The sequence below is a fragment of the Hippoglossus hippoglossus genome, chromosome 14 (assembly GCF_009819705.1).
Source record: "Hippoglossus hippoglossus isolate fHipHip1 chromosome 14, fHipHip1.pri, whole genome shotgun sequence".
Lineage (NCBI taxonomy): Eukaryota > Metazoa > Chordata > Actinopteri > Pleuronectiformes > Pleuronectidae > Hippoglossus > Hippoglossus hippoglossus.
Window position 1 is genome coordinate 14,982,113 of NC_047164.1, and position 23,293 is coordinate 15,005,405.

Here is a 23,293-nt window from a genome sequence, read left to right on the forward strand (position 1 = left end):
CTTTAAACGGTCTCATCATCAACACGTGAAAACAGCTTCAATCTTCCTCCTGCTGCAAATGTAACGTTACGCTCCCTGGCACTGTCACAATTTCTTCATTAAGGTAAATCAGGATCCATTTCTTGTGTCTCATTTTTGTATTTAAACATGAATATTTAGAGTTTCATCTGTGTGCTTTGCATCTATTTCATACTATTCAAGTATCAGAAATAGATGCCGTTGTGATATTTTTGTATTGATTTGCACTGGAAGTGTTTGTTCCCTTTGTTTTATTCATGTCCCATTTTCATCCTTGAAAATATTCATCCAGGATATCAAAATGCATAGTTTACATCTCCCTTTAAAAGTGACTACTAGAGTCTTGATTATGTGACTTGTTAGTGGATCAGAGTTTTGTTCTTTAGGCCTGGAAAATAATTATTTTTATTCCACTAAGATTTTGTTGTTGTTGTATTTTCCAATATTGAAACCATGAATCAGGCTTAAGGCAGAGCCATTACGATAAGAAGATAACCAACCTCTTTAAAATACATGAATTAAGTCCGATGCTGTTTTCTTAAGGTGTATTCAAATATTGGCAATAGAAATCTGTGGAGTCACACCTTTAAACATTCACGTGCACAGTAACAAAATTACACCAGTGTGACTGTGATCATGGATCACAAGCATCTGTTCACTCACAGTAGAAGAAAGAAAGAACGAAAGAACGAAAGAAAGAACGAAAGAACGAAAGAACGAAAGAACGAAAGAACGAAAGAACGAAAGAACGAAAGAATGAAAGAACGAAAAAGATCTACAACTGAGGAGTTTTTAGTCGTCTGAGGGTCTCTTTTTTTTTGTGGCTTCACTTCATGTGTCTCCCCTCCTCAGCATTCCTGAAACACTTACTTAATTTCACTGTAATCTCTTAATCTGGCCAGCTAATCCAGAGCAGGCACGCTGAACTTCTTTACCCTACTTTGTCCCTCCCCCTCCTCCTTCTCCTTCACTGTCAGGATCTTTCAAGATGGAGAGAGCAAGGTTCATTTCCCACTTAATTTCTGAAATCATGCCCCTTTAAATTACAAAAAAAAGCAGGTTACATGTTTTGCTCCATCACCCTATTGGACATGCTCATTTTTACTTATGTGCACGTGAAGATTTGTTCTTCAACCAAAGACTTTCATGACAGATTGAATTTGATTTGCTCGGATGCACTGACACATCCTCAGCAGCAGATCTCAGTGAGGATCTCATGCAGAGAGACTGGAGGATCCAGGTGGAGACCCTGTGCAATTAACTTTTATCTAATAATAATAAATCATAATCATATTAATAATAATAGTAACACTACATCTACTACTAATAATGATTATAATAATATTATGCACAAAAGGAACACGTTACATGACAAGATAACAGTGCCTCCTGGTGGACAGACAGTGTTGTTCCCCAGTGTTACAGAATGTTATTTCCTGTTTTTTCTGTGATAATTTGGAGATGTCCTCAAAAAGCAATATATTTATTTCTTGTGTGGCTGTATGATGTATTTATTGGAAAGGCTGAAACTAAATCAGTGCAACATGTATCATCAAGGGCAAAGAGGAAAGAGGAAAAAACATATATGTCGCATTCTGGCATTATTGTCAGTTTTGTGTCTATCACCATGATGGAAGAATATAAAAAAAACTATTGTTTTGTTTATAAAAGAGTATTTTTACTGCTATTTTGTTGTAAAGAGGAGAGAATGTATTAGTTTGGATTGTATCATGTCATGGAGCTATACCTGGTAGGTTTTCATCATTTAATTCAACAAATGGCAAAATGTTAACAGCTCGGTTGGAAAAGTTTTTGATTTATGTAGAGAATTCACTGTTTGAGTCCTCTCTACTTTGTTAAAGTGAGTGTGCAGTGAAAGCTCTCTGAGGTCTGCTGTATCAGAGTGAAGACAGATTTGTTCAAGGTTAATCAGGGAGGTGGTGAATAATGTGCAGCGCTTTCAGAGAAATTTCAGGTGTTGAAAATCATCGGAAAGAAAACACAAAAGGGCCCAAAGAAAATATCAGAGAGAGAAATTCATGTTTTAATTAAGAAATTATATCACAAAACCCCATTAACCCCCCCTCTCTAATCACCTCATCTTACATATCATTGCCTAAGACTGTGGTGTTCAAGAAAGGAATACTCTCGCCCGAAAAAGGATGATAATTCTATTCTGGATTCTTTATTTTTTGCTCTTATTGTATGTATATTTTTGCTCATGTTTACTGCAAACCAAGATAGAGAAATAAATAAATGTCATTTAAGGGAACTCAAAAATTAATCTTTGCCTCTATGTCTCTCATCTTTATATTGTAAATCAAAACGTTGTCACGTGTAGCGGACGCCGTAGGCAGGGGGACAGAAAAAGAAGCCAGTCAGTCTGTGTCAAAGGTTACGTCAGATGGAATCTAATGTAATCTCATTCACCGTAATCCTCGCAGCCTACAACGCCAGGGGCCACCAGTGTTGACCTGTGCAGACAGAAGTGGTGAAAGACAAAAGGGTCGAGTTCTCTCTATCTGTGTGACATGATTGTCATGTTTATTTTATCAAGCAGTAGTGGAGACATACTGGAAATACCAGCAACACGTCATCTTCCAACACACATCATGGGACAAAGGTCACAGATTACAGGCTTGGTCTTATTCTTGTTGCTATTTGTTCAATGTCAAACATATTAATCGGTCCGAGCTCAGAAATGTGTGAATCCTGGCTCAGGTTGGAAAGTTTGTCCCTTTGGGAGCTGCTTTACAAATAGTCTAGCCCCCGAACTGCTTGACAAGATTAAGGCCGAGTATTGCTGCTCACTGACCTTCAACCGCCTCCTGTCTCCTGCTCACTCTGTGCCCTCCGGCTCTATCCTTATCGCTCCTTTCTTCTCCTCAGAAAGAGAGAGCGCAGTCCAGGAAAAGGGAGAGAGCCGGGATTATGTAGCATTAGAGGTATTTATGGGGTTAAAATAGTTCATTGATCAAGAGCAGTGCCAGCGACTGATATTTGCACATACTACTACCACGTCCCTCAGACGTTCAATAATTTATGATCATGTATAATCTGCATTCTCTTCATTTGCTCCAAATCAGGAGATTTCTAATATTCAACATTTGATATGTAAGATATTCCTAAAAAAGGACTTTATAAGGGGGAAAGCCTTTTAAAAACAATTTTGTGTGCCATTGCACCATTTAGAGAATACATGTGCAGGTAGAGTGTGTGTCACATAGATGATGTCCACCCTGTTGTAAGGAAAGTCAAGACTAGCAGAGCCCTGGTACCTCTGCCGGACAGCGTTACACAACAGCTTAGTGGCATTTAAATGTCAAAGTTATCATATTACCGGACTATGTCATAAAACAGGCACCTGCATTCTGTCTTATTCATTTTATAGATATTTAATTATTCTGAACACCATACAAAAACTTCTGCGTACTCTAAATTGGATTTGATTCTTCATGTAACACCTCTTGATCTGGCTGGATTGGTCCCAGATACGTCTACAAGGCGTTTAAACCTGGCTCACTTTGAGGTAGCAAACTAACTCTCCAAGATTTAACCCCAATTAAAACAGCAGTCATTTTCAATAACATTTGAAATGTACAAAAATAGAATTACCAATCACATACGGGTGGGGGTCGGCACAAAAACATAAACCGTACAGTCCATGACAAAATCAGCTCCTCAGTGACATGTGTTACAGCAGAGGTGATTGTGTTCATGTTGCCGTGTACAGCAGCTTATTCAATAATTCACATTCGGTGTGTAGCAGGCCTAAAAACATTATCCGCTGCCTTCAAACTCCCTCTGAGGTGAGGAGAGGTCAAGGGATGTTTGATGAGGAATGTCATGGCTCAACGTGAACTCGCTTTGTTTGCTGATTTACTTGATTGTTGAGACCGCACTTTGGTTTGCAGAAGGCACACGGATGTGGGCCATTCCAGGCAATGACCCGGCACTTCTGGTCTCCTTGTGGCCCGGACAAAAGGAATGTGAGCCTAAAGTGGCCAACTTGATAAGAAGCAAACATGGCCTGAGTATCACAAAACAAATATGTGCCTTTCTTGGCAAACATGAGATGCTTTAGACAAAGTATAATCTGGATGTAAATCTAAAGTGGTTTGATTGCTGCCCCTCCCAACCCTGTGTGTGTGTGTGTGTGTATTCTGATTGTTGTGTCATGCTTGGGATGGGTGTGTGTGATTGGTATGGCAGGTCTGGGCGTGTTTCTCCCTGCAGGTTCCTGGCACACCTGCAGCTCACCTCCACTGAACACCCGGTGCAGTATAAAAACCCTGGTCTACAATCTACTCATCATCAGATAATACAGTCTGACTAAGCGGTAGTAGCTATCAGTATTGGTTTCGTTCTGGTCACTGCCTACGTTTCTTATCTGTCTGCTGACGCTCCATGTGTACCAACATGCCAGCCGGTTAGTTTCCCTGGCTGGACATCGCCTGCCTGTCTGTTAGGTCATCGGCACATTCAGTCTGCCTGAAGACCGGCTTCTTGTTCTTTGCCTGTCACCTGCTGATCACACAGTGAGAGCCCACAAGGCTTCACCCACAAGGCTTCACCCACAAGGCTTCACCCACAAGGCTTCACCCACAAGGCTTCACCCACAGCAACGCCACCTTTTCCTGCCACACCACGCAGCACGCCACACCAAGTACGACGACCACATCAAAAACCTTTTTTAACTGAATCCTTCACTGTGAAATTATCTGCAAACCTTCATTTTACTTTGAAAAGTTGTCTGATTCTTCGCTTGGGTCCAGTTCCTGCTCCACTTCATAACAAGTGGCCCATGTGGTAAATGGTGAATATGGCCCAAACAAAACCAATTGCGGTATTGCTGTGGCTTAATTGTGGCCCAAATCTAGCAAACACAACAATGTTGCTATGTGAGATGGGAAGAATAAATGGCACTTGTAAACTTTAGCTGAAAATAAATCAAGCCCAATCATGTTACCTCGTTTTAAGACCTAATTAGTTGCCAGACGAGAAACCATGAGTGCAAAACATGGTAAAACAGCTGTAGAGGCTCTATGTCCAGTCTGATAGTCCCATCTTCTATGGCAAGTTTAGCATGTCATTGTCCTCCAGGGCTTTCTGAGTCCTGTCATAAACCTCTCCGATGGCCTGAACCACTCTTCTCAGCATCGCGCTCAGCTCCTCCTGGTCCTGCACACAGACCAGCCTGTAGAAGAAACCCCGCTCCGGCATGGCAATGAAGGCCAGCTCGGCTGCCTTCCGCACAAACCAGGTGTGGTGTTTGGCGAGCGTGCTCTTATAGGCCTCGCGACACAGCTCTGAGGGGGTCCTGAGGCGGCCGGCCACTGGCGTCTCAGATATCTTCTCCAGGAAGAGCTTCAGCCACAGCAGGGCCCGATGCAGACGCAGAAGAGTCCGGCATCCAGAGTCCGTCTGGTGATTGAAGTCCACCACGCCTCGGTTCAGCTCCACCCAGATCATGGAGCGCACAGAGTGGTAAGCATCTACGTGCTCTGAGGCCTCAACACTGTTCTTCGTCCCGGCCTCTGTGTCTACTGAATTTATTGAGTTTAAATCCGGGCCCAGCTCTGCCTCAGGATTCCCCTCCGACAAAAGGGCCAATTGACGAATAATGGAGGTCTTGCTTTCTATCTCTTTAGATATCAGTCCCACCATCGGGCCCAGAGCTTCCATAAACCTGCAAGAGTAGCACACAACAGAATCATTCAGCTTCGTCTGGATTAGATGGGATAAAATAATCCATTTTTGGTCCCACAACGGGGAAATTTGCAGTTTTACAGCAGGAAGGTCAGTCAGAAATTGACATCAGTAACGTAATAATAGGTAAAATGCAATACCTTTAAATGTGAGGAATTATAAAAGATGATGGAATAAAAAGAAAAATGTACAGTGTGAGAATATTCAATGAGCCATAAATAATTTGCTTTTTTCTGGGACTGTAAATAAATCCATCCCTCACGCTGTTTTCCTCCTTTATCAGGTGATCTTACTTCACAAGCTCATCCCAGCTGGACAGATAGGGCGGCAGCAGCACGTCCGAGGTGTAGGCCGTCGCATCCGACAGGTGGGTGAGCAGCATTGACACCTGGAAGGTCTGACCGGGGCACCCGTCCAGGACAGACAGGCCCTCAGCCCCATCGGCCCCACTGCTGTTGGACAGCTGGTGAAGCTGATGGTTGGGGGGGAATGGGGAGGTGTGTGAGCGCGGGGGGGGGGGGGGGGGGGGGGGGGGGGGGGCAATTAATAAGACAAAGAAAGACAGAAAGTGAGTTACTATTATTCAAACTGTCAGTCTGCTACTTTACAGATTCAGTCTGATGGAGGAAACGTAAAAAGCGTTGAAGTGATTTATTTGCTTGTGGACTTTACCTTATTCACCTGATTATAACCTTTTAAACAGGAATCCCAGTGGTAATCCAAACCTCCCTCTGCAGTCAGACATTAAAAAAAGGAACAAGAGAAAACCAAAAGATTAGTTTGTGGTCGCAGACACTTTCCAACTCAAACAGAGGGTACAACATGAGAGTGCTGCCACTTAAGAGCAACCTGTTTGAGCTGTGTGAGAAATGTTAATCATTTACTATTCAATATTTAATGTTAAATAAAAAAGGGTGGTGCAATATATGCATAACCTATATTTATTATCATTATCTATTTATTTCGAAACAAGTAACTGTGGAACTGTTAGGGATTCTGTTGCCAATCTACACATCCAGCGGGTTACAGCAACCTTTTGAATCATTTGGAGGCCTGTTTCTCGACACCTGCTATATAATTTGTAACTACCCTATTCACTTTCTTGAAACTCAAGGAGTGGGACTGTGACTGGGAAGTCACAGTCACAGGCTCTAAAAAGTTTAGGGAAGCTGTATAAACAGCTTAATTCTCTTTTAGATTCGTCATTATAAGCCACCCACTTTTACATATTATCACACTGCTGTTTGAAACATTGATAGAATCTTACTGCTTTAAATTGCATGAGGGTATCCTCTTCTTCACAATCACTCATTAACGTAATAGATCTTTATCCTGTTGACATGGGAAAACTGGTTGTGACAGGCTGGATTATATGTTCTGCCCAACAAGAGAAACTCGTTTGGTACTGCAGCAAACAACATTCTGTAGATGTTCAGTTGCCATTGTTTTTTAGCTCATTCCAGCCTGTGGCAAAGCAAAACCTGTTGTCTTCATTGACACTGAGTTCCTCTACACACGTCACATGCACACACAAGTTGTTCTGGCATAGGCCCCATCGAGTCCTCTAACTACATCCCTCCAAAAGCCCACAGGATTCAAACACACTGTACACTACAAAACAAAAGATGCTGATACAATTTATCATTTTCGACGTAGATGACTTTAGCATCCAGTCCATAAGTCGCTGTTCCTCTAAACTCTCCTGATCTCCTCAGCTTCCTGTGAAGTGGCTGAAACTCCTTCAGCTCAAATTAAAAACAGCCCGTCCAATTTGCCAGAGATGTATTTCTGACCTGACAGTGACCTACTGTGGATGTTGCCAGAAGTGTCAACCGAGATGTGAAGTCTTTGCACTAGTACTATGAGCCGTATCTAAATTTAAGTTTCCTAATGGAGCAACTATGAGTTACTCTCCAGAACTGGTTGTTGTTTCTGCTAAATTTGCACTTTGCAGTCTGACTCAGCTCTCTCAAATCTCACTGTGCTTTGAATTTAATCCAGAGAGATTACATGGTCCCAGTATGAACATCCGCTTATTTCCCTACAATAAGGCAGAAGGAATGTGGTGAAGTTATGGATTATTGATTTTTATACCTTTACACTGTCTTTGACTATAGAAGTAGATAATTTGTAAAATAAAATGATCTGATATGACTTGAATGACTTTATATAAAAAATAAGACTTATATATATAAAGAAAGACATATATATATATATATATATATATATATATATGAGCATTAAGAGTCAGTCAAGAGTGGTGTTACCACCATGCATAACTCTGTAGCCATCACACCCTGTGATACTTCCCTGATTTGGAGCCTTATGCATTCCAAACAAGGGAGGGATTGTATAGTTTAAAAGTGAAACCACACACAAACATGCACATGGACACACAAACATACCCACACAGAAATACTCACGCAGCCACAGGGAGCCGAGGAACAGCAGCAGGACTAAGATAGCTGCAGCAGCCTTTCTCTTCACACCCATACTGAAGTCCAGTTTCTGGGTCTGCCAGTCCCTCTCCTTGTCTTTTACCTTTTAATTCCTCTGTGTCTCACATGAGTCCTCGTCCCCTTGCACTGGCTGTCACCACGATTACTCTCTACCGGCCCCTTGCCTCTGACCCCCCACCCTCCCAAGTCCTTTCAAATCTTTCATACTCCTCCCCAAAACCTCAGGCACAATCCTCTGTCCACCATTGTGCCTAAAAGAGCCCTGAATCAATGTTTAACTCTTTTACAGCTGCTACTCTCCCTAGTCACGCTCTACCACAACTTTGCTTTTCTTTTGACTCTCTGTGATTCATGTCTTCCTGCTACCCTACCTTTGTTTCGCACTGATTATTTTGGAGCTGCCTGCCTCTTGATGTGGTGTTGCTCAATCTGAGGGTCCAGAGATCATCCAAGTGCAGCCCCTGGCTGTTAAAGCAGAGCCAACGTAGCTTGTCCGCCAGTAACCCCTTTCCTCCAGATTCATCTTCTCTATATGTGTCTATATTCCTGGTCAGTTGGAGTAAACATCTGCTCCCTCCCATCTCCACCCACCACCACCCTTCCTCCTCCCTCCTCTCTCTCTCTCTCTCTCTCTCTGTCTCTCTCTCTCTCTCTCTCTCTCTCTCTCTCTCTCTCTCTCTCCCTCTCTCTCATTCACACACCATTAAGTGCACAACCACCACAGTTTACAACTGTGCTGACACACATTCCTGACAACACATGGGTTTACATGACGGTACGACATGAAACGAAGGCGTGCCCCATGTGTCTCCGTGTAAACAGAACGTATTTTTTCACCTCTCTTTTCACATTTCTCTTAAAGTCATGACAAACTTGAGTAATGTAGTGATGTATGTGCACATGCTTAGTTGTGATACCAAATCCATGTTCGTCAATGATTAACAAAGTCTAACCGCGCTTATCCGAGCTGAGGCAGCAAAAGATACAAGGATGTCCATTTGTCCTAGTCTCATGCTAGATATGAAGACATCTGTAGCTCTGCACATCATATTGGGAGGAAACAGAACAAAGAAACGTACACGTGTTTTTTTCTTTTCAAACTTCATATTCAGATTCATATCTTTCAGATTTAAGTTCAGTTCTAAGGTCCAAGATGTGTCAGTAAGACAGGAGGACTGATATGGAGCATGAAGGGTGTTCCCATGATTATCACTAACAGAGGTGATAATCATGGGAACCCTGTGATTGGTCTCTATCAGTGGGTCTGCTGCTGCTGCTGCTGCATGTGGGGGGAGGTGAACAGACATTGAACTCCACACTCAAGCCGAACCACATGTGTGCTCACGAAGAGGGACTCAACAATGGCAGTTTTCAACAGAGGAGCGGGAAAAAAAAAAGTGAAAGAAGGGGCATTCATTCCTTGGCTGGGAGGGGCCGGTCATGGGGCTTTTATTCCGTGCAGCCAATGGATGATTCCCGTGTTAAATAGGCAGCAACTGATGAGGAGAGGCTTGAATCCCTGTGAAAACATGTGACCCTTTCAGAAACCCTGAGCTGCTTGACTCCACACAGCTGCCGCTCTCTAATGACACATTCTGATGAAATTAACATATGTTTTATCTATTTTGAATTAAAGTTTTGTGTTCGTCTGTGGGGGGGGGGGGGGAAACAGTAAGCTGCTGATTCATAAAGTGATGCACCAAATGGACTGAGCCACGTGGTATGAATTCACACTGTGGGGATGTATTTATGTGCGGAGGTTCAGTGGAGCAGGAAGTGGATATTTTGTCACTGTCAGAAACCACAACACTGGATTTTCCAGCCACTCCGTGTACTAAAGTGAAACATATCAGGAGAGACCAAACATAAAACCACAGGACCAGGATTACACTTATAATCCTGTTTGGTCGTTTGTTAAATTGTTCCCTAAACCCTCAATAGAATTCAACATTTGTTCACAGTGTAGGGTTCAAATTCACATTAACAAACATCCCATGAGCGAGATGAATGACAATAGTGCAGACATTCAGAAGTAAAGTAATGTAAAAGTAAAGTGATTTAAAACAACAATAAAGTTGTTGATCCTTCTGGGTCATAGCCCTGATTAGTTTTACAAATGTGGTCTGAAGTTTCAAAATTCCCTTTGCAAGTGTCAAAAATGTCATGTTAATCCATAAACAGGTTTAAATGTAAGTGAATGTCCAAAACATTTATAGACTGACATAGGTTTTACCCATGTTACTGTGTATGCACAACAGCCACTTATAACTTTCACCGAGTAGGTTATGTTTTCAGTTCGTTTGTTGAAAGATTATACACAAACTATACCACAAGACTTGGTGGATGGATGTGAAATCCTTTAACATTGTGAGATAAGGCATTGTGTAACATTTTGCTTGATTTCTCAGAGAATGACAAAAATCAGTGCAGTGTGTGTGCAATTTGGTCCAGATCCAAATAAAAATCTGGATTTTGTGAATTTAAATGTGGTTTCATGAGGAGACTGTTGGGCCTTGGTGAAGGTAAATGTGCCGCTTCACTGATATGACCACATTTATAATACTAGCTATAAAAACAGTTAAACATTCCTGCCTGACAGTTGTTATAAAGAATTTGAGAATATAATCGGGTGGAGCTGAGAAACGTTTCTCAGGCTCAGTTGTGCCGAAGAGGCTTAAAGAAGCAAATATTGGATTTCACTCAGACTGCTTGTATGTAGTGGGGGAACATAAACAGCCTAAACCCAAACCTGCTTTAAAACTAAATGAAAAATCCATACTGTTTATTGTACTGTAGCGTAAACATGGATTTGAAGCTGCAAGGGTCCAGCTCTTCTTCTGTATCTCAGCTCTAACTTAGTGTGAGACACTCGATCTGCCTTCTGGAGGCTCTGATTACCTCCAAGAAGCTCATCTCTGCTTCCGTTGCTGTATATTTAGAAGTACATCGCATACTGTACAACTCACACAGCACATTCCACTGTCTGTTGCCCTTGACACTGAAGAGTTACTCTACGTATGTTACCCACAGCAGTAATTATAATAGCAAATGTACACTCTGGATTTGATAAATAGCACTTTGTAGGGTTGCAGCATGGTCTGTTATTGGAATTTCAAAAAACGAAACGGATTGGTGACTTATCGTGATGCAGATCTCAGTGTGGGCCTCCTTGGGGCTGTTCACGCTGTAGTCTGCAGACAGTCACACTACTGGAGTCCTGATGGTGAGGTGCTAAAGCTCTGCAGGGTGTATTATTACCCAGGACACATAGCAGCAGGAGTCTGCACAGCTGTTCACCTTGCTGCGCCCATAGGTGCATGTATCTCTGTCTTCTTGCTGTCGGGTCTCCATGACTTCAGAGGACATTGATTTTCAGTGACCTTCACTCTAACCTTGTAAAATGTCTTCTCCTTGACATTTTAATGATTTAAATTAGGTTAAGGTAACCACAACACACACACACACACACACACACACACACACACACACACACACACACACACACACACACACACACACACACACACACACACACACACACACACACACACACACACACAGAACGTATAAATTCTAATCTCTAATAAGAGAGTTTGAAAATGTGCTGCTGGAGATTTTCCTTATAAACTAATATAGAAGAAATACACTATATAGTCTCTATAGAGAAATAAGACTCACAGGAATATTACAGGGATATCGGAGATATATTCCATATGGGAGATGAACAGCACAAGGTTTCACTGTTTAATTTGATAACAAAAACATCTTAATGAAATATTACTGCCATCACCACAGATAGCTGGTGTCTAATGATCATGATGATGATTATTGTTGATGACCATGAGTGTGACTTGAAGTCCTGGTTATGGCTTCTCAGCTGCTGTGTAATCTGAGCCCATGGCAGCGACAGCCGGGGTGGGCGACAGTCAGGGGCTTTTGGGTGGGGGGGGTTTGGGCCCTACCTCTCTGTCTCTGCTCTCACTGTCTCCCTCTTTTCTGCCTCTCAAACTTTATATTTATAAATAGTGCCGTGCTGGGCAGCGAAGGGGTCTTGGAATACGATGGCACTGCGCAGTTTTGGGATATTTTTTGGAGTAGTAACTATTCTTGGGCGATTAATGGTTGAGGGTAAGTGGCACAGTTGCAAACCTTTGGCACGTCCTCATTGACTGGCCGGCTGCCGTCGTCTCTATCAAAATAATCTTCTGCCTGTCATGTGCAGGCTGAAGATCAGTGTGCAGCTCTGAAACTCATGCTGACACGCTGGAGCCGATTTTCCTAACTCTACTCTTCCTACTAAAATGTGCTCACACCTGTATACACGTGCTGCTGTATTAATAACATCTTGAAACTTGTGTATTTTAATAAAGTTTGGAGGCAGAACAAATGATTTCCTTAATTTGATGCATATCTGCAAGCTAACATACAGTATATAGCAATATATAGTATATGTACATGATGCCGTTAAGTGTATATAAACATAATTATTGTCTGAGATGGTCCATGAACATTATTTATATACTTACATTACATTTAAAAACATGGCATACAAAACAAACTGTACACAGAGCACGTCATGCTTTTTGTCCATCCACTAATATGCCTAACCAATTATTTTGATGTTGACATGGATCATCTGTCACATAACCTGTTGCATGATTATATGATGCAGTCAGTGCAATTTTTCAGCTGGGATCAAATAAGTCGGTTAGCCTCAAATAACGGGAGAGATCATCTGTGCTTTGTCATGCAAGCAGCATTACTGCAGTGCGTAACACTAAATCCCCCAAACTAATACAAGTCTATAAATAAAGTGCATGGCCCAGTGCACAGCTGTGCCCAAAAAGCCCAAAAAAGAGTGGATTTCTTTGGTGAACATTGTTGGTGCGGATGCAGGAAAAATAGAACTGAAAGGCTGTGAAACTCTGACTATGATAGAAGTTTTATATAAATAATATTTATATGGTTAGGGAGCTTAAGTGATTCTGCCAATGCATTTTGCCACTTGGGATGGAAAGGAAACTTGTTGTGGTCAAATGCTTCCTGAGTCCATCTTGTTGGTAGAGGTCAGTGGAGTAAGGTGCAACCAGGGATAAGAGTCATCCTGGAATGTAGACTCCTGGTATTATTTCTCTGACATGCTTAAAATGCCAGGTCACTCAAACATCACTTGGAGTTTGGGAACAGTGCTGTTGTGATTGGTGTCCATTTCAAAACACCGCTCATCCTCACTGAGAGAAGCACAGCTCATTTAGGCTGAGAGAAGTTCTTTACATTCTTACGTGAAACCATAGTGTCATATGAATTTTTGTGTCAGACACAAACGTGACATGAAGTTGAGGCTGTTGTCGGTCATTTGATCTCTACACACGTAGCATGTAGCAGAAGCTGCACGTGTTAAGTCAAACTCAGTGGAGGTGTGATATTTGGAATTAACTCTCCTCCTCCCTCACTCTTCATCAAGTTGTTATGATCAGAATCAGGAATGCAGACAACAAGATGCTGAGGTGCAGCGATTCATTCCCCCTAGACAGCACCAGACACTTTCTTCTTCCTCTTGCTGGGTCACATCACAATCCCTTTTGTTTTTCATGTTTAAAAATGCTCCCAGCAGTAGAAGTGTGCACTGGGTAATAATAGGTCACAGTCATCTGGGGTGAGTTTGTTTTGCTTTTACCCCAGTTAAACTGAGATGTTGTAATGTTTGTCCGTTTTGCTCTGACATATAACACTGCCTGCTCTCTTGGGTCAAGCGTCCCTTGAGCCAAATCACAAAAAACACCATTTAGAGCTGGTTTTATCTGGGGACAAAGATTTCATCAGCCATTTGAGGTCTTCATTGATCTCCTCCGAGCTGCTTTGATATCCTATCATGCAGGTTTACATGTCAGCTGCAGAAACTGACCGGGTCAAAGCAGAGACACAAAACAAACTTTCGTTGCCACATATTAATATAACTGCTCTAAGAGAATTGGCTGACTACTGCATTTAGAAGCACACCAGTTACTGTGTGACTCACATGGCACACTGAAAAAGCACAGCTTACTGTTGACCATACTTACAGTAATTAGTTTGTTTGAATATCAGCATTCCTTTATTTTGATAGCACTTATCTAAACAAGGTTACAAAGTGCTTTATACATGGGATTAAAACAACACAGAACAAGACAAGACTAAACTAAACCCCAATGGTACTCAATAGAGCAAATACCTCTGCCAAGGTCCAACAGTCCTGTTGTGAAACCACATTTAAATTCACTAGATCAAACATTTTGTTTAGGTCTGCACCAGATTGCACACACTCATGGAAATAAATGTCTTTTTTTATCAAAAGATAAAGAGAAATCAAGAAGAATTATGAAAAACACCCTATTGCAAAATGTTATAGATAGTGGGGGAAAAAAAACCTGCATCTGCCCCCTGATCAGGATGTGCAACAAAAATGCAATGTTCTTTATTGGGTCATGCCCCCCCCCCACTCTGCCAAATGTCATGAAAATTGGTTTACACAAAAAGTGTGACCAGTTTTTGCATAATCCTGGTAACAAACTAACAAACAAACACAAACAAAGAACCAAATAAACACAAACAAACCTCCTTGGCGGAGGTAATGAGAACAGTAACATAAAAGAAAGAAACAGCAAATATCATCCACTACCAATGACAGACAAACAGGGATAATAAAGCCATTTTAAAAATTATAATTTCACAAAAGCTTCCTATGAGGGAGAACTGTTTTTTGTTTTTCCTCCATGATAAATTGGGAGAAAGGGCTATGGAGCTGTGTACAAACTCAGAGGCCTAACGCAGATGCATTACACGTCTTACTTTACATTCTCACATTTTCACTTTCACTGATTGTTCTTCACTCATCCATGTGTCAAGTGTAATATTCAACAATATTCAATCATTGACAATTGCCTTGGGAGGTGAGACATCTGACCACTGTCATTACACTGCCCACCACACAAACTGTCCCATGGGAGAATCGTGACTACAGCTCGAATCCAAGTGATATATTTGTGTCTGATTGTACCAGGGCATGGATCGATCATGGCGGGGAACCTGATCTTTGCGGCTTTGTACTATGTGTTATTGATACCATTTCTGCCTAATAATGATATTGATGATTATTGTGGATGCCCCGAGTGTGACTTGAAGTCCTGGTTTAGAGTTTCCCAGCTGCTGTGTAATCGGAGCTATGGGTAGTGACAGCTGGGAGGAAAGAGGCAAGGGGTTGGAAATAAACTCTGCCTTTTCTTACTCTGAATGTCTCTTGAATGTTATTCTGAAATACACTGGAGCCGAGGAGAGTAATAAAATGCTACTACTGCCATGAAGTGCATGGCCAAAAAAATAGAGTCGTCAAACCGGCCACATAATGTTAGCAATGCAGCAATATCCAGCTGAAGTTTGCTAATATTCTTTAACATTAGCCACCACATGCTAATGGTCACACCATAGATATAAACATAAAGATCCTCCCACTATCCAGAAACGAAGCCGCAATACCACGGATGTGAACGCCGCCATCTTGGATGCGTCAATGTGAAATGACAGAAAACATCTTTGAGAAAAAAACATTTGATGTATACTTTATTTCCCTGAACTTGCGTCACCCATTCCAACAGCCCATCCACGAAAGGCTGGAATTACTGTCACTCTCTATGTTACATGTAGGTGTTCGCATCCTATTGGATAGTTAAGCCTAAAGCATGCATACCTAAATCATGTTGTGTCCTTATGTCTGTCAACTGATATAATAGTTGGTGCATCTCTGTCTAGGGCATCTGAATTAGATATGAAAGTCCATGAGTGTAGACACTATGATGTACTGCTAGTTAAACTGACCCAATTTCTCATCTTTTTCTCCATGCAGTGCAGTGTAATGAGGAGTCAAAGCTGATCAGCGACTTGTTCAAAGACTACAAGAAAAACATACGACCTGTGGTTCATCCTGAGGACAAGCTGACGATTCAGATTAAGATGACCCTCACTAACCTTATCTCCCTGGTGAGAGCTCGCCCTTCCTACTTGTTCTCACAAAGCCTGGCTGCATATTAAAAGATATATCTCTGTGACATGGACTGGCACCCAGTAGAGCACTTTGCCAATCGCACACATTGAAGCTGCTTTCAGACATTCACTGGTCGCTAGAGGTCCTCCGGACTTCCTCTGGAGGGGCTGTATGTGTGATCACAAATGTCCGTGGAGAGCCTCTGGACTTTCTGCTGACTCTCTCCAGGCTAGCCCCCTAGAATAAAGTCCACAGAATGTCCGAAGGAGGGAGATCACAGCAGGAGTTCCACCGCAGACAGACGCAAAAATGAAAAAAATGAAAAGAATACTAATCTCGAGGTGAAAAAGTGGAGCCATTCACATAGAAGACACTGACGAAGATGTCAAAAGAGATTCTGGTGATTCGAACGGATGCCAGGGTCGAAACAAAAACATGTGATCTCCTCACCTGAATAATTTCTGTGATGTTGTGAACGCATCTGAGCAGAGAATCTCTCTGCTGCGTTCTTCATGTGTGAAAAGCAACCTCCACAGAAAGTCCGGACTCAATTCTCTGGACATCCACCGGAGGTTGTGTGTGAAAATGGCTTGACACCCACAACTCTAATTCTCACATTTACTTGCACCACAGAATGAAAAGGAAGAGACTCTTACGACCAACGTGTGGATTGAGATTGTGAGTTTTCTCTTTCTTCATACTCCTAATTTTGTTTTGGTTGCAGAAATCATGGAACAACTTTTCAAATTGTCTACATTACTCACTCGTTCAGTCCTCTGTTGTGTCTCGTGACCTTTCTCTTTAATGTCACCTACAGCAATGGGTTGATTATCGCTTTGTGTGGAACACCTCTGACTATTATGGCATTGATATTATTCGTGTCCCGTGCCACACAGTGTGGCTTCCTGACATTGTCCTTGAGAACAAGTAAGATGGAAACACGGCGTCATTATACTATTTGTTTGTTGTTTGGGGCTAAAATCTGGCGTCAACTCTTTCTGTGCGTCCTTCTCTGCAGCATCGATGGCAAGTTTGACGTGGCTTACTATGCCAATGTGTTGATCAGCAGCACTGGGTGGATGTACTGGCTACCTCCCGCTATCTATCGGAGCACTTGTGCCATTGAGATCACCTACTTCCCGTTTGACTATCAAAACTGCACGCTAGCATTCCGGTGAAGTACAATTATATCATAAGTAAATACTGTACATATATGATATCTGTGAAATGATGTATGAGTTTGTCTCTTTTCAATCCTCTCCTCCCTCACTGCCACATCCCTAGATCCCAGACTTACAGTGCCAAAGAAGTGGAACTTATTTTGGCTGTAGATGAAAATGAACATACTATTGAGTGGGTGGACATCGACCCAGAGGCGTTCACAGGTACAGCGCATCCGCAATTCAATACTCCAACATTCAAAACACACAGTTCCTCTGTGGCTTAACGCGCTTTCACTGTTCAGAGAATGGCGAGTGGGCCATCGTCCATCGTCCGGGCAGGAAGATGATCAACAAGCGGTACACCCCGGATGACCTGGAGTATCAGGAGATCCTGTATAACCTGATCATCCAAAGGAAGCCGCTGTTCTACATCATCAACATCATCCTGCCCTGCTCCCTCATCTCCTCACTGGTCGTACTGGCCTACTTCCTCCCTGCACAGGGTCAGTTATTACATGTCATTATGGCTATTAATGACATAATATGGGGCAGTAGCACAAAGATATTCTATGCTATAAAATGTTAAGTCTCATAATGTTTTGCACCTGGACACAGAACAGAATGATAAAATAAAAAGACCAGAATTTGGAAGCAGTCATTTGACTTATTTTTACTTATTTTGATAATGATAATGATAATTATAATGATAACAATAAGAATTTATTTATATGGCACTTTAAGTGTTTTAAAAGGAAGAAACAATGAGCAGAAAAAATGGAACACGTGAAGCCTACACACATCTATATATATATATATATATATATATAGGGTTGATTAGTGTAAATAAGAACCAGTGTCAATCAGTCATAAAAGCTAGTTGCTTGTTATAAAACAATTAAAATGGAGCTCTTCTCATGATGTTGTAAGAACCATGCAACAACCAAACAAAAATTAAGCTTGTTCAGTCAGTCTTAGTAAAATCCCTAACTGACGCCATATGATGTTATATAATTACTGTCTGAATATGAAACATAATATTCTTTAATGTACTGCAGGTATAATCTTTCTATTTGGTCTCCTAAGTCTCTGTTGTCCCCTTCCACAGCTGGAGGACAGAAGTTGACTGTGGCCATCTCCGTCTTGCTGGCTCAAACTGTCTTCCTCTTCCTTATTGCTCAGAAAGTCCCTGAGACGTCTCTCTCCGTCCCTCTAATTGGCAAGTGAGTCAGCGTGTGCTCTCTGCTGACCTCTGCCGATCTCTGCTGGTCTTCTTTCTTTCTTTTTAACCCATACAGTTTGAGTGTCTTGTCCAACCCGGATCTTGTCTGATTTCCTCCCCGCTGCAGGTACCTGATCTTTGTCATGTGTGTTACTACTCTCATTGCTACCAATCAAATCGTGGTGCTGAACTTCTCCCTGCGCAGCCCCAGCACTCACACCATGTCCCACAGCATCAAACATGTGAGTTCCTATTTAGGTGGGGTTTTTTTAACTGTATGTGATTATGTGTCCTAACAACCTGTGTCCTTTTTCTGTCTTCCTCAGGTGTTCTTGGAGATGGTGCCTCGTTTCCTGGGCATGTCCCCACTGGTGGATGACAGCGAGGTGACGACAGAGGTCAACGGAGTGAGGGAGCGGCGGCGCAGCTCCTTCGGCCTCATGCAGAGAGCAGAGGAATATGTGATGAAACAACCTCGCAGTGAAATGATGTTTGACAAACAGAGAGAGAGGCACGGTCTAACACGGTCTATCGGTACGACGTCTGTTTCTAAAACTCTGAGCCAACACAACAATGTTTGTTGCGTATTTCAGCTCAAATACTTGTCTGAATGTTCCAGAGAGAGAATAAGTGGTTTCCCTACCACTACAGAATGTGTTTGTGCTGGATATTATTATAACTTTGATTGAAAGTAATGCACGAACTAGAATACCACTGAGGCCCAATTGTCTTCTTATATTCAATAAAAATGCCCCTAATTGAACACACTTATAAATATAACTTCTCTAAATGTGCTCTAATTTTTTCCTTAAGATCCATGAATTATTTAATTTACCTAACCCTAACCTTCTCTCACAATCAGGGGTCGGATCTAGCGGCGTAGCCTTGGGGCACTGACCCCAGCTGAAATCTGATTGGCCCCTGTAGTGCCCCTGGGCTGTCAGTCATCTCAAAAAATAAACTGGTTACGACTTACTCACAATACTAAACAGAATTTGTTAAGAATTTGTATTTACACAATGTGCTCGAATAAGCAACGAATTTCAAAATGTATTCAATGATGTGTGGCTTTGCTCAAAGCTATAGAGCTAACAATAAATAAGGATTAACTTAAATGTGCACCTTATGAATAACGGAATTGTGTATGGATTTCGGACATACAACCGGCCCCTCTGTTTACATTGTGGAGCCTGTATGGCCCCTGATTTAGAAAAAATCCTGGATCCACCCCTGATCCAGATCCGCACCATAATGTAATGAGTTCTTCCTTGAGCCATAACATATTCATCCACTAAGTTTTGTGGCAATCCACTCAGTAGTTTTTGCATCATTTTGAATAACATGCATGAGTGAAAATATAGCCTCCTTGGCTATGGTAAATATGAATAATTATTAGAGCACTATCATCATCATGATACAGCTTCTGTTTTATATGTGTATCCCTGACTCATTTTATTATTACAGGCGTAACCTGTGTTTTTAACACCTTTTTCTGCCTCATCACCATGGAAGATACCAGAGTCTACCTCAGGAGAAGCTGTAGAATACTGATCTCTAACTGTCAGCGTCTCCTTCCCCCCCCTCAGTGGATAATATGGACGTCAGCAGCACAGCCAACCTGTACAAGAGTTTGGCCCAAGCTGCACCTGAGATCAAGCAGTGTGTGGATGCCTGCAACTTCATCGCTGAGAGTACCAGACAACAGAACAACATCGGATCTGTGAGTGTGACTTTAGACTTCAACTGCCTATCAAACAGATTTTGGCTAAGGATGCTCAATCTTACATATTTTCCATTTCATCATTCTTTCAGGTAAGTCTTCATTCTTTAATCTCGATTCACTTTCTTTCCAACTGCAGGAAATTGAAAGTTGGGTCCTGATCGGGAAGATGATTGACAAGGTGTGTTTCTGGGCTGCCGTTCTCCTCTTCATGATTGGCACGGTGGGGATCTTCCTGACAGGACACTTCAACCAGGTGCCAGAATTTCCATTTCCTGGCCAGAGCAACAAATACATCCCGACATAAGAGAGTTCAAAAACCCCAAAAACATTTTCACTCAGAGCTGTCTTGCTTCCATGACTCGTCGGGCTCAGATTCAGAGTTGAGTTAAGTCTGTGCAGCGGGGCTTTAATAACAGATGTTTAACAGCAGATGTGTCCATGTTCACAGCTCAGACCTATATTTGTGAACACTTTTAATGCAGCTGAGGGTTTTTTATTCAAATCTGAGCTTTGTTTTTAGGTCTTCATTTTGGTGTCTGTTCATTTGGATTTACTGTATCGTTGGATGAGGTCGAGCTCCATCATCATCATAGAATAGAATTATCATTTGTCTGTCCTGTGATAGAAAAGACTATAGTTCTTAGTTTAGACTTGGGGTACCATTCTGGGAGTTCTTTCTACTGAAGCTTCCCACATCAAACTACTGCAGCATTGCGATATTGTGTATTTAATGCAGCCACATGGACTGTGAGGAGATATATTCAAAAATAGCAATCAAGACGTTTCCCTGCTCGTCTTTGATGGGCTTCATCCATGTACCACACAAAAAACATATCTACTTAAGTCTGGATAAGTTGCCGTGCATGTACTATGTCTTATATAAAGAACCTGTGCATGTAACTTGAGCCAGCCTGCTCTGAATCAAAGCCTTATTCTTCTTACTATGACTTATTTATTAGAAAGTCTTGTTAGAGGTAGATGGCTCGGAGGGATATCGTCTTGATGTCATTGTGCCATGTTTTTAAATAAATATTATATTTTGTGCATCTCCTGACTTATTGAATCGATTCATTGCAAAGGATGTGACCCAAAAGGTTTGATCGTGAATTGCAGTAGCTGTACATGTAGTCTGTAATATATCAGACTGGGTTGTATGCATCACAGAGGAGAGATCAGATATGTAACCACAGGACCATTATGGGTAAATATGTATGATTGCTATCCTTCACAGCTGCCAGTAACTTACATATGGATGCAGAACAAACACATTTATTACTCCAATATCCAGAAAATGGCAAGTGGGCAGTCGTGCATCTTCAAGCCAGGAGGATGATCAACCAATGTTATTACCCATGACTTGAACTATCATAAATACCTTGTTCTATCTGACAATCTAAAGGAAGCTGCTGTTCTACATCATCCACATCATCCTGCCCTGCTCCCTCATCTCCTCACTGTGTTTAGGCTTAAAGCACTTAAACATTATGACTTCAGGTTTATCATGTTTCTCTTCATTTGCAGTTGTGTTCAAAGTTACATAAGTGGGTGCTGCAAGAGCTGCTATACACCATTTAGATTTGTAATAAGGTTATAATCAAATCCATCAAATAGATGCTTAATAAATGCATTTCATTCTCAGTCTAATATAATAAAAGGTCAATTTTGTCACTTGTGATCCTAAGTTTACTCTTAAAATCATCATGCTCACTCTTAGTCCTGCACAACTATATTGTATTTCGAAATCCCTCTCAGACTTTTTCTTTGAGTGTGGTTGAACGCCACCATGTGGTGTGAATCTGCACTACACAGCGCCACCCCCAGGCCAACATTCACACTGTATTTCACAACTGATCAGTCATAAGTGAAAAAAACTCTAAATTATTTGAAACTCTCACCATGTTCTAAAAAACATATTGTGAGTATTTACCTCTATCTGATTATTTCTTATTTTACCAGTAAACCTCAGTCAACACTTTACTCTCTGAATGAAATCAGTTCATTTGAATAAACCTATAACATATGTCTAATTAGCTTGTAGGACCACAATCTCATTAAAAGCCGACAGTAAAAAGTCACCTGTCACTTCTTGGTGTAGAATATGTAGGAATAAGGGCCCTGGTAATTACAAAATAAAATAAATACATTAGGCCTCACTCCTAATAAACATGTTGCAGTCTTATTATCTGGGAATCTCTAAGTCGTTGCAGTCGTTGCAAAAGTGAACTGATGCTGGATAAGATCTGTAACCAGGCTGTGGGCAGACCAACAATAAGTGGCCCATTTTGTGAAAAGCCCCTTTCAACACATCCTCTGTAGCTCACTTTATGAAGTGTATATAAGTGAGTGGTTGGAAATATTTTAGTAGTGCTGCCCTCAGGAAGGTGCTACAGGTCACTTACAGACAAGAGCTTGAGCCTCCAGACTCAAGAAAAGTTTCTTTCCTAAGGCCATTCAAACTCTAAATCAACACACAAAATAAATTAAAACTGCCTTATCACCCCCTATCTAAGTAACTATGTTGAACTCTGCAATAACTTCTGTGTACTGTGCAATAATCATATATTCATAAATATACTACTACTTTTTTATGTCTGCGTGTATGGTATGCAATGTGTATGAAATGTGTTATATCTTGTGTCTTTTTATGTGAATGTGTTCCTATGCACCTAGTGGAGTGGCCCTATGAATTCTGTTGTGTCAGTATACGATGACAATTGCTTTCTATTCTATTCTATTCTACCGTACCTGTCTCCATACACATGCTGTGAGCATTAATACAGGTGTTCATTAATACATCTGGTCCTTCACACAAATAAACGAGACAAAACAGACATGATAGTAAAACATTGTAAGACATAACAATAACATAAATTGATCATACAAAAAAATAAATGAATAATAATAAAGTTAAAAATTGAAAGGGCATATTCCTCTCTAAGTCCACTGCCACTTTCTTTTTCATGAGTTTCAGTGCTTTCAGAAAGA

At 41.4% G+C, this 23,293-nt stretch overlaps 2 protein-coding genes and 1 long non-coding RNA gene across 4 annotated transcripts; 2 read left to right on the plus strand and 1 right to left on the minus strand.

Moving 5' to 3' along the window:
• The first annotated feature begins 746 nt into the window (after positions 1-746).
• On the plus strand, positions 747-4,732 carry LOC117774924. Its single transcript, XR_004616135.1, has 2 exons — positions 747-4,556; positions 4,641-4,732. It is a non-coding gene; the product is annotated as an uncharacterized LOC117774924 (long non-coding RNA).
• On the minus strand, positions 4,614-8,729 carry gltpd2 (glycolipid transfer protein domain containing 2). 2 transcript variants are annotated; one of them, XM_034607633.1, is made up of 4 exons: positions 8,151-8,729; positions 6,409-6,458; positions 6,021-6,199; positions 4,614-5,707 (listed from the first exon to the last, which is right to left on the minus strand). In XM_034607633.1, exons 1-4 carry the CDS (start codon positions 8,218-8,220, stop codon positions 5,089-5,091), a joined length of 918 nt encoding a protein of 305 aa, XP_034463524.1. In that variant the 5' UTR covers positions 8,221-8,729; the 3' UTR covers positions 4,614-5,088. The 2 variants fall into 2 exon arrangements, with proteins under 2 accessions (XP_034463524.1, XP_034463523.1); XM_034607632.1 differs by having other exon boundaries at positions 6,400-6,458.
• A 3,388-nt stretch (positions 8,730-12,117) lies between these two features.
• On the plus strand, positions 12,118-21,352 carry chrne (cholinergic receptor, nicotinic, epsilon). The gene is made up of 13 exons (XM_034607631.1): positions 12,118-12,314; positions 16,066-16,199; positions 16,837-16,881; positions 17,021-17,130; positions 17,222-17,377; positions 17,488-17,588; positions 17,669-17,869; positions 18,472-18,586; positions 18,713-18,827; positions 18,912-19,119; positions 20,172-20,305; positions 20,445-20,699; positions 20,746-21,352. Exons 1-12 carry the CDS (start codon positions 12,248-12,250, stop codon positions 20,610-20,612), a joined length of 1,554 nt encoding a protein of 517 aa, XP_034463522.1. The 5' UTR covers positions 12,118-12,247; the 3' UTR covers positions 20,613-20,699; positions 20,746-21,352.
• Positions 21,353-23,293: the final 1,941 nt, after the last annotated feature.